Below are 12,564 nucleotides of genomic sequence, written 5' to 3' on the forward strand. Positions count from 1 at the left end.
GTATGCATATACAATACATATACATATGTAATTTGGGCTCTATAACTAGAAGCAACCTGAAAAATAAAATCTACTTCTTAAGTTTGGTGTTTTTAGAAATTGTGTCTGTGTCTCAAGGAACTCCAGGTGTCTATAAGAACCAAAGAACTTTTCATGCATATTTTACACAGGCTTTTCAGTGAAATAAATGTTACTCTATTTTTTGCACCATTTTGAATTCTACTGTTCGCAAAGTTTCAGGAATAAAACCGCACTATTTATGAAATTTGTACTCCAGGATGTAAATTTGTAACATAATTTGCACTTGCATAATTATTTTTTGGGCCCGTGTTTTCTACACTATTATTTTGATAAAAATGCAAAAGTCAGATGGTCTTGCTTTGGGATATGTTAAACTTTCTAACAGTGAAGAATCAAATAGCCATTTGGGAACATTAACGGTTGAAAATACTTATACATTTTACAATGAATGAATAACGCTTACGTATGAATTGTTACTAAAAGTGGATACACTTCTGACCAGGCTATAGAACATGCTTCTGCCTCCCTATAGGTTAGAGATTTTCTGGGTCACATATTTCCCACTACGCTTCCTCATTTTTCTTCACTGTTCTTTCCTTTCCTCCCACCTGTGAAGTTATCCCTACCTGCAATTCCAACAACAGAGCACCACAGAATCAAGCAAAAGTGTTTTTAAATTTTATTTGTTGATGTTTTAATGTAACTCGAGAGTACAAATCCAGGCTTTATGAGCTGATGAAACACGTTATTACAGTGCAGTCTAGGGACGACCTGCGGGAGGTCTGTGGGGCAATGCAGAGGTTTCTATTTTCACCCAGTGAGCCATGTGACTCCTGTGCACTTAAAGATTGAGAAACCAGTATCTCTTTTCCCCACAGACTCTGTGGCATATGGAAAAGGAACATATTAAGATCATATTCACATTTTCTAAAAAAGGATAATAAATTATTAAAAGAGAAAGATCAAAACCAATTTTTCTCAGTGATAAAATACCAGTACTGAAACTACTGGTAAATTAACTTTCAAAGGAAAATTATGGCTTTGCCTAGGTACACACATCAAATTGACTCGCAGGTAATAATATAGCTATGTAATACATAGTGTAATGGGGATTTCTCTCCTTTCATATATCTCTCTCCTTTCATTCTATATATTATACTAGTTTTTAGTTTAATAAAAGTTCTATTAAAATAGGCTATTTGTGCAAACAAAAGGGTTAGCAGATGATGTACGATCAGGTCACAAAAGTTTGTGGTTATATTTACCCTGTTTGCTTTTCTATATCTTTTCAAAAATGTATTTTTATTGATTTTCAGAGAGAGGAAGGAGAGGGAGAAAGAGAGAGAGAAACATCCATGTGAGAGAGAAACATCTATCCACTGCTTCCTGAACTACCCCCAGTGAGGATCAAGCCTGCAACCCGGCATGTGCCCTGACTTGAAGTCAAATTGGCAACCTTTCCATGCACAGACGACACCTAACCAACAGAGCCACACCAGCCAGGACTGCTTTTCTATCTTATATGGAGAGTATTTTGAGGGCAAGTGCTGTCTTTTCTCTCGGGCCTAGTAGAACACAGTGGAGATATTTGTTCAGTACATGTTTGTTGAACGAATGAAAAAGTTAACAGGAAGTACATTAAAACAAAATTATCTCAGAACATTTTAAACATATAATATTTTAATACATGTAGCTATAAAAAAGAAAAATAACAGAAAATAATTATCTTTCAAAATAAATGAATAGTTATCCTGACTGACTTAAGTCAGGTAGTCAAGTACCCAGAAGGTTTAAATAAGTTTCTGCACTTTTATATGAGCTAACCCAAGACACCCTATCTAATAATAGACAAAGACTGAAATTAACTGTACCTCTGCTACACTTCCCATTGGCTAATCAGCGAGATATGCAAATTAACTGCCAAAAAAAGATGGCAGTTAACCCTAGGGGCTGCCTTTGCCCTGCTCCCCAGCTCGTGATCGGAGAACTGGGAGAACCAGACCGCCTTTGCCCACCCCCTGCCAGTGATCAGAGAAGCCAGGCAATCACATCTCCCACAAGGATGCAGGCCGGGACCCAGGAGGCACAGCAGCCGGTCTTGCCTTGCGGCCCAGGAACTGCCTATCAGCGGGTCCAGGGCTGCAAGGCAAGGCCCACCCCCGGAAGGCCCAGCTACTTTAAAAATACAACGATCTCCTTTTGAACCAACCGGTTTAGATTCAGGATTAGTAAAACAGCATGGAACTAATGAAATACAGTGATAGGAATTAGGAAGTTTGACACTGATGGTTCTGGGCATGTGAAGGGTGAGGGACCAAAGGGTACACAGGGTCTTCCCTTCAGTTCTGCCGGAGAGATGAGCTCCGAGGGCCGGAGCTGCTCCATGCCCAGAGGAGGTGGGTGTGGTCAGTGGCTCTGTTTCAGAACTTCCTGCCAAGCAGAGACCTTACCCGACGCACAGGAACCTTTTTACTCCAGAAAACAGAAACAGCCAGTTCCCAATGGGCATGGGAAAACCAGTGTCCCCTCCTGTGCACAGCGTCTTGATGGAGTGACGGGGAGGTGGGCGAGGGGAGCAGGCAGAGTTGTTAGGCAGCTGGAGTGGGAGTGGAAAGGCCATGAAATGTCCACAGTCCTGGCTGTGCCCACGGACTGGGCTGCTCCTCCAGGCCCTGGCTAAGGGATAGGGCTGATTCTCTCAGGAAGGGAATATTCCATGGGTGAAAGATTTACAGGCTCAGAGTGGGCCGTGTGTTAGTTCGGGGCAAATCCCTCAGCATTCCTGCTGCCAAGCCCTCAAAGGAATGAGGCAGAGGCACCCCTCACCCCCAAGACCCCTTCGTGGACATTTTAGCATCTACGTGATTTTTAATCCCTTCAGGGAGACGTTCTCTCCTGCAGTCCCATCCCACCCCGCTGTTGCTGTTTTTTTGCCAGCTGGGTCGAGCATCAAGGGGAAGGGGGTTAATACTCACTGAAAGACTACTGATCCTACCGGGAAACCAACCTATTTACTGTACTGTTGTAAATATCATATCCTTTATACCCTGTATATTGGCTTCTTTTAAATAAAGTGAAATGTCATAGAAAAAAAGAAAGAAAAAAAAAGGCAAGGCAGGGTGGGACCCAGAAGACCCAGAAGCCGCCTGATATGGCAGTAACTCTATCAGTAAGCACTCTGAAAGTCAGTGGCATAAATGCACCAATTAAAGGACAGATTATGAGGGTGAATCAAAAACAAAACCCACTTTAAATATAAAGACACATATAGATTAAAAGTAAATGAATTAAGCTGCAGCCTGTTTTGCTCAGTGGCTAGAGCATTAGCCCTTGGACTGAAGGGTCCCAGGTTCGATTCCAGTCAAGGGCATGTACCTCAGTTGCCAGCTTGATCCCCAGTCCCTATCAAAGCATGTGCAGGAGGCAACCAATCAATGTGTCTCTCCCTTTCCCTTCACTCTCTCTAAAATTCAATGGAAAAATACCCTTGGGTGAAGATTAACAAAAACAAAGTAAATGGATTAAGTAACATTAAAGAGATTATAAGAAAAATATATTCCAAATTCTGTTAGTTGTATAATGGTTATGTTTAAATTATTAACACCTAAGAAATTGGGTGAAGGGTACATATAATATGCTGTAGTATTTTATAATTTTTTTTACATGTATGAGATTATTTCAAATTAAAATATTAAAAAATTAAAAATTAATAAAATATTAATTGAAATGTGTATGCATTACATGAAAAATCTCCTAATTGCTTCTAGCATAATATATTAAATTGTGCTAAAATTTACAAGGGTTCAATTAAAGAATATCTTAATTCTAAATGATATAATAGAAAATATATAATAGTGCAGTTATAAGCACTAATCTGAAAATAAAAATTTAAAGAAGTGAATTTAAAGAAGGGATTAGCTAAAGAAAATATATGCACAACCCATGAACACAGACAACAGTATGGTGATGGCCAGAGAGAAGTGGGGGGCAAGAGCTGGGTAGAGGGGGCTAAAGGGGGGAAATAGGGACATCCTATATAATATTAATAAAAGGCTAATATGCACATTGACTGAACAGCAGAATGACCGGTTGCTATGATGCACACTGGCCACCAGGGGGCAGTGACTCAATGCAGGAGCTGCCCCCTGGTGGTCAGTGCACTTCCATATGGGGAGTGCCACTCAGCCAGAAGCTGGCTCATGGCTGGCCAGCGCAATGGTGGTGGCAGTAGCCTCTCCCACCTCGTGGCAGCACTAAGAATGTCCAACTAACGGTTTAGACCTGATCTATTGGGGGCCTAAGCCTTTCTTGGACATCCCCCGAAGGCTCCCTGGCTGCCAGAAGGATGTCTGACTGCAAGCTTAGGCCTGATCCCCCAGGGGGTGGGCCTAAGTCGACAGGTAGACATCCCCCAAAGGGTCCTGGACTGTGAATGGGCACAGGCCAGGCTGAGGGGACTCCCCCCCCCAGTGCACAAAAATTCAAATTCTAGTCCTATATAATAAAAGCCTAATATGCTAGGTGGCTGGTCGGCCATTCATCCAATCAAAGCATAATATGCTAATGATATGCTAATGATATGCTAATGATATATTAATGCCACTCAACCGCTCGCTATGAGGTGCACTGACCACCAGCGGGCAGATGCTCTGACCGGTAGGTTAATTTGCTGCTGGGGTCCGGCCAATTGGGACTGAGCGAGATGGAATGGACATGCCCTGGAGCCCTCCTGTGGTCCCTCCCTGGCTGGCCAACCCACCTCATCCCTCCCCAGCCCCGATCTTGCACTGGTGGGGTCCCTTGGCCTGGCCTGTGCCCTCTTGCAATCTGGGCTGAGGGACCCCCCCCCGCCGAGTGCATGAATTTCATGCACCGTGCCTCTAGTATTTCCATAATTGTGCAAAGTTGCTATTTCTAACATGTCAGTCAGAAAGAGAAATTGATAATCTAATGAACCAGTTAGTGTTTAAGGTAGTGATTTCTTAGTTGAAAAAAAATCATTTCAGGAAATAAAGATTAGAAAAATTTGAAAACAATAACATATTTCTGTTTAACTTTATTCACTAGACCAGTACTTTACATCCAGAACCAACTATAAACATTATGGTGCCATCAATGATTGCTTTTTGAGTGTGTTAAAATTAAAATGGTAATTTCAATTTTTATTCATCAAGACAAGGAATAAAATGGAATTGAATACTAATTAGTGCATGTGAGTCATACACCTGAAAAACTAAGGGACTACTATACTCATTTTAAGTGAGTTTAAGCAAAGTGCTCAAATGTTTCATTTGAAGGACTGATTAAAAATTAAATGACAAGAAAATTAATAATGTTCAACACAGAAAATTTGGTACATGATCTGTCTTCCCAGAGCCCCTTAAATATGATTATTTTTAAGGGATAACCTTTTGTATTTTCAAAAAATAACTTAGAAAGTAAGTTATTAAATAATATGATTATATAATATATACTCTGAACACAATCACAAATATATATATAAAAGCCTAAACAACTGTTATGACCGGATGAGCAGCCAGTAGCTATGATGCACATGGACCACCAAAGGGCAGATGCTTAATGCAGAAGATGCCCCCTGGTGGTCAGTGCGGTCCCACAGCCAACCTCCTGCGGTCCTCCCCCAGGCCCACCAATCCCGATTGGCTTCGATCACCAGCCAGGCCGAGGGACCCCACCTGTGCACAAATTCATGCACCGGGCCTCTAGTTAATGAATAGCAATGGTGAGCCTTCAATTTTCCTCCCATTATCTGCAAGATATCTTCATTCAATATGAAACCCTTTTCATTTACTTTTACTGTTATTCTCTAAGACCTCATTATCATCTGCACACTAATAGCAAAATAATTATAATAATAGTAATCATAATAAACTGCCCTTAAAAGTAAAAGAAATATTTAAACATTTTACATAAATTGACCAAGTTATATTTATCTACCTATTATCATGGGCTTACAAAATGTTCATTTATACTTTGAAAGGCATAATGATGCATTATTGTTAAGTAAGCAACGGACTGGAACAAACTAAAATGAAATATGAGAACATCAGAATATCAGACATTTTAATGCAGGGTTTCTTAGAGGAACCACTGCAAAAATATGTTATTTATAGTTTATCGAAAACATGGCAGTCACTGAAGCTCACAAACATAATCTAACAGAAACCTTGATACAAACTGATGATACCATCTGTCAATTGTCCTGCAATTTCTGTTCTAAATCTTAATTTCTAAAGTTTTATCATGAACTAAATTCCACTAATGCATTTCATAATAGTCAAATAAAAATAATGGCCTCTGGATTAATTTTTAGCAAGTAGAATGCAAGCACTTACGGGGGTTGGCGAGGGTCTATTTTAAACTATGATGGGCTATTCATTAGTCTGGGATCGAAACTGTAAGGATGTGCCATTTACCTTATCTGGAATTCTCAATGCATATGTGGCTACAGATTAGAAAAATAACGTGTAATGTAAGAAGGAATTTCTGCAAATGTATGCAAATATAAAGTCATAAAACAACAAAAAAAATACAGGTAGCCACACAGAGTCATATGGATGAAATAAATGTATATAGGATATGTAAAAATTCACAAGAAACCTGAACAAAGAAATCATCTGAAGGAGATTATGATCCTATTCCTAAAATAAGCTATTTGGCCATAAATCAATTTTCCTTCCTATCAACTGCATGTAAAGCAACCCCTATACATTGCACCTAATAATTTCATATCAAAGCATCCCGTGTTAAAAATTACCTTGGCACAAAATATGTAGTAAATAGATAAAACAGATCAGCTACCTAAACAAATCATAATTCTGTAATAGCTTCCTATTCCAAAGAAACAAGGACACACCTTTTAGCATGTAAAAGCCCTAAGGCGCACTAAACTCCCACACTACATGTAAACACATTCCTCCAGCAGCCTATACACAAAACATGATTTTCTTTGTGATGTTCCCTAGATTCTCACCTGACCTCTCTGATCATGCTATTCCCTTGGCTTTTAGTCTCTATTGAAAGCCATTTTTCTAAGGCCAACTTCAAAATCTATCTTTCCCAAGAAGCTTTTCATGATAATTACTTACTTCTTTCTCTGACTCCATTGTGTACTGGATTTTCCTTCTATTTAGCACTCATCAATGACTTGTTAGATATTATTAATGTGCTCACCCTCCCTCCAACAGAGCAATGATCTTTTCACAGAAAACTGGTTTGAGCACCTTTTGTGTCCCCCTAATATGTAATTTACTGTCTCACTTCAGCTAAGTGGCCAAAAAGCATTTAACTGAAATTAATATAAGGAACTGGAATTGCTACCATCTATTCCATCTTTGGAAAATCACTTACTACCTCAGTTGATCATTGTGTTCTCCTGTTTTGAAAAATAGCTGGTTGATGACAATAAATGAAAGTATATATTAAAACACCTTCAGTATTGTAAAAAAAAAAACACCCAAAAAATCTTTCTTTTATATGTACCTTAAAATAGTGAAATTCATAAACCAAAAATTTAAAATTTTTAACCCTCTTATCAATGGAATGTAAGTTTTTCACAGTTTGGACATTTAGACTCTTAAGTAAATTATCTTTTCCTCTGTGACCATGAAGAAAAGTCACCCTGGGCTCTCATTGTGTTCTCTCTGAAGTGACTCTGGTCATTCTTTAGCAGTAACCTTATCCCAACCCGTCTGTTACCTGAATCCATGACCATCTGTCATTTTCTGCTGCTGTCCAGGCATTTATAAGCCCCTTCTTATTAAGGCGAGCATAGTAGGGATACCACTTCTGGAGTCCAAAAAGAGCTCGGTGGGTCGATGAAGCTGTGATTTGTTGATTTGATATTATTCCACCTTCAATTCCCAATGGGCCCGAGCATTCTGGAAACAAATCAGAAAAAAAGGAGAATGTTATTAGAAATAACCCACATTTGAAATGCAGCGGTGAGATTTGATATGAGATATTTTAACAATGATTTTGAATTGTGCCATGGCGCCACTTAGGCCACACATACTTTACAGATGTTACTGATCACTACATGAAAGAAATATGTCTTGTTCCTCAGGACACTCTCTTCTTCCTTTTTTTGAGTATGGCAACTGAACAGACATTTCCCTTCTGCGTTATGACTGCATTCTGTATAATTACCCTTCGGCTGGTGATCATGTCAATAAAAGAATAATGCCCTTAAAAGGCCTATCTCATATTTCATACTCCTAGGGACTGGCATGCATCATAAATCATAAGTTCTCAATACATATCTGTTGATCTATTATTTCTTTTCTAGTCTTTCTCTAAGTTTGTATCAGAATCATTTTCACACTGACTTAGCGTTTTGTACTACTATATTTTTTTTAACTTACATTTTTATAACTAGTGTCAGTTATGATTTCACAAAAAAATAAGCAATGTGTAAATCTGTCAACATTTTAAAACATTACAATAATAACTTGTGCTATGTTATAAATAATAGAAAATACGTTGACACATTGTTTTTATAAAGTAAACAGGTAAACTCTCTGACATTATACACAACAGTATGTATACCACTCAGTAAATCCAGATATTAAAATACTTATATTTCTAATTTTTATGTCTAAATTACATATTGGGAGTCTGCACTTATATTTTAACTTTCTTCTCTTATTTTTCTTTAAATTCGTGACTTACAAATTTAGGAGAATTTCCTAATAAAAATTTAAAATAGTAAGATTAAAGCATAAAATACTCAAATGTATGATCTCAGATACAAATTTGTTTAAATTTTAAAACAGAACTAGTGATAAATCCATCTTAAACTTACATATATTTGTATTACATATATTTGACTTCTATAATTACTTCATAATATTTCACCAGAATATACATTTAATTTAAATTCAGTTTTAGAAATTAATTAAGCAATATTATAAATAATTAAAGGTAATATCTTTTCTTAATCTCATTAACATTTTAGACAATGTACTCAATTTTGCTAAATTAGATTTGTCTAATAAATATAATAACCCTATTATAAAATATACAATTTTTCAGAATTTCTGAAAATATTAAAAGACCACACTGCAATTATTAAATGCCACTCTATAGAAGCCAACTCGGTCAGAAATGGCCACCTAGCATATTTTATATATTTTACTTACTATTAAAGTCCAGCATTTGTCTGTTATTAAATGTATACATCAGTTTGAGGTTAAAAATATGAAAGAAAGAAATCTTCATCTGGATTATCATATTTTTAAAATTTACAAAGATGTTTCCACTGGTAACCATTTTTTCATTAAGCAGAAACATGTCTCTTTTTTCTATCTCATAAGCAGAGAATAAGTAGCTCTAAGCACATCACTAACATTTCTCCCATTAGCCTTTAAACACTGTTTATTAAAAAAAGGACAAAAGTATGTGGATAAGTAACCATCTTAATCAGACTTTATTTGTAAAATGACATTAATACACCAAAAATTGACTCTCTGTGACTAATGATTAATAAATCATTCAATCGATAAGTTAAATTTAGATACTAAGATCTTTTCTCAAACGTGTAATTAGAGTTGTTTAGCACTTCATGAAGGTGTACTATATCATTTTGAAGTCATTAAATCAAGAAGCCATTCATTTTCAGAATTGTAGTATTAGGAGTTACAGATGATCTGATTTTCACTTTCCAAAATAATTAATGTAGAAAACTCAAATGCCTTTAAATTCTTGCTTTGGTTTCCATTTTGTAAGATTTTTACAGACTTCATGAAAGTACTGAGACGTTCATGGTGACACTTTGATTTTAAACAACTTCAGGAAGCTGACTTTTTAGGAATATTGCCATGAAAGGCATTTCAAGTATCCTTGTCCTTGATTTGTGCAATGTTTGGGTGGAAAAATGCAGCAGGCAGGAAGGCCATTTATTGCAGGCCAGTCAGTAGAATGGCAGACCTAGGGAGCCAGCTTTGATTAATTAGACTGCATGACAGCCTTAGAAAGAACTCTATACCATTTAGTCGTGTACTTGTAAACACCCTATGCTGAATTGGACAACTTCACCAAATTTGTAACCATTTAAAAAGTGATTAATCCTCAAACCACACTATTTAATGCCTCCTTTATCAGAACTCTTGACCAACCTCCTTGTATTGGCTGTGAACTATTGCATTATCATATAAGCCAAAAGCCATAGACTCCAAATCTTTGCCCTGTCCTCACTAGTCATTCATTCAAACAAACAATATATATATGGCTTCACAGTTTACAAAGTGTTTCACATAAGCTGTCTAGTTGTTATGTCAAATTTACAAATACCGTATTTCTTTACTCAGTTCTCAATTCCACATGCTTTTTAAAAAGTAAGTACTTACAACATTCACTTATATCCTGTATGTTGCCAAACAGTAAAACCCAAAAGAAGAAACCTGACTATGGCAGGTGGGGTGGGGGTCGGGGAGTTGGGGGTCTTGAATGAGGCGTGGGTCCACGAGGCATCAGCTTACTTCCTTACTAGTTAGTTCTCCTCAATTTTCCTCATTTTAAAAACTGAGGTTATGATAACACCTAATTCACCAGTTGTGAGGAAAAAAAAGGAAAAAAAAGTGCTTTGCCTATATAACTACACATTGTTAAAAAATAATGAGCTTGGGTCTGTAAAGTCACATGCATGTTTCTCTTTAGCATTGAGGAGACCCTGGCCATTAGCTCCAATGGAGGACGTGTTGGGTTTTTACACTGTTACGTCCTTAAATGCTCACAATGTCTTGTACACAGGAAGAGCTCAATAAACATGAGCTGAATACCAGTATTGGGGCCTTTATTTTTCTAAACAGTAAACTAATAAGCAAATCCAAGTTTCATTCTTTACTTGACACCGAAAGTTATCAGGACAGCAGCTTTCCTTCACTAATCATTTGGACTACATCAAATGGATGTCATCATAATAAAAGGTTCAAAATCCAATTTCCTTTTGCCTGTGCTATCCACCTCCCCAATGTCCTATTAAATTCAACAGTTATAGAAACTAATGAAGGAGTTGCAATTCAGAATGCAAATGATCATACACTTAAGATTAAGTGACCTTGAGCAGCAAACAATAAGATGCTTAAAAGAAAGATAATATGGAGCTGTAGATTGCTACCACTATCAAATAAAGGAGGGAAGGGTATGAAATAATGGGGAATTTAATATTACATAAGCATTCTGAAGTTTAAAAGAGTATCCACATGTAATTCCTCACATATCAAAATAATATTTTAAGGAAAAAAGTTATTATGACTATATAATAAATGAGGAATCTTGTGAGGAGGGAAGTTAAACTTGTAAAAGGTGAGTATGGAATTTAAGCCAAAATGCTCTGCTTCATAAACAGAAAATAATATCAATTGATGAAGCAAAGAGTTCAGCAATTCTTCACAAGCTGATTCTGGAATGACCTGTTTTTGTCCTACCTGCTATTGCCATGCTGAACCTGGTGGGCTCCAGTCACATCAACCAGGCTGCAGGGACAGAACTGAAAAGTGAAAACCTGCTTCTTTTCTCAAACCATACCCAGAACTTCCCTGCCCCACACCTCATCCATGTGTATCATGTGTGTCCATATGTTGTCCCATAAAATGGGGAGCCCCTTAGTAGTTAGGGATTACATCCTTCATAGTACCAGCAGCAAGCCTTGATCCTAGCCAGACACCTAATAAATACTTATAGAGGAAGTTAATTATGAAATAAATATGAAGGGTAAATAAACAGTAAAAGTTTTAGCTGACATTGTAATACTCTATTTGTGTAATCCTATATAATAAAAGGCTAATATGCAAATTGGCCAAACAGCAGAACAACCAGTCACTATAATGCACACTGACCACCAGGGGGCATACACTTAGCGCAGGAGCTGCCACCTGGTGGTCAGTGCGCTCCCACAGGGGGAGCATCGCTCACCCATAAGCTAGGCTCACGGCAGGCAAGTGCAGCAGTAGTGGGGGTTGCCTATCCCACTCGGAGCCTCTCCCACCTCTGTGGCAGCACTAAGGACGTCTGACTGCCAGCTTAGGCCCACTCCCCAAGACTAGCAGGCCTAAGCCATCAGTTCGCCATCCCCTGAGGGCTCCCGGACTGTGAGAGGGTGCAGGCCAGGCTGAGGGAGGCCCCCTGCCCCCCAGTGAATTTCGTGCACCGGGCCTCTAGTTCATTTTATAAATTAAAAATATAATTTCGTCTACTTTCTCAAGAGTATACGGATATAGATGTCTTTAGAAATCACCCATAAGCTAAGTGAAGAGGAAGGACATCTCTTTAGTAATAAAAAACAAACAAACTGACAGTGGAGCGGGTTACTTCTTTCAAATAGATGCCACTCAGCCAACAGGTGTTTCTGAAATTGCCTACTGTTATCCCCAGAGTGGGCCCAGTGGCAATTTGATCAGCACAAAATATGGCAGGAGGATACAGGAATCAACATTTCTGATCATTAGATCTGTGTTTGTGCATCTTTGGTATTATGCTTGCTTCTGTCAGATCTGACAATAATCCTAATTTAAGGATTCCAAT

At 37.9% G+C, this 12,564-nt stretch overlaps 1 protein-coding gene across 2 annotated transcripts in view; it reads right to left on the reverse strand.

Moving 5' to 3' along the window:
• EDIL3 (EGF like repeats and discoidin domains 3) overlaps window positions 1-12,564 on the reverse strand; it is a 410,871-nt gene that overhangs the window by 128,652 nt on the left and 269,655 nt on the right. For both annotated transcript variants that reach the window (XM_081090558.1, XM_081090559.1), the window contains one exon: window positions 7,741-7,922. In XM_081090558.1, coding sequence (XP_080946684.1) covers window positions 7,741-7,922 — 182 coding nt within the window. The remainder of the gene's footprint in view (window positions 1-7,740; window positions 7,923-12,564) is intronic.

This window comes from Myotis nattereri (assembly GCF_964212035.1).
Source record: "Myotis nattereri genome assembly, chromosome: 4".
NCBI classification, from domain to species: Eukaryota; Metazoa; Chordata; class Mammalia; order Chiroptera; family Vespertilionidae; genus Myotis; species Myotis nattereri.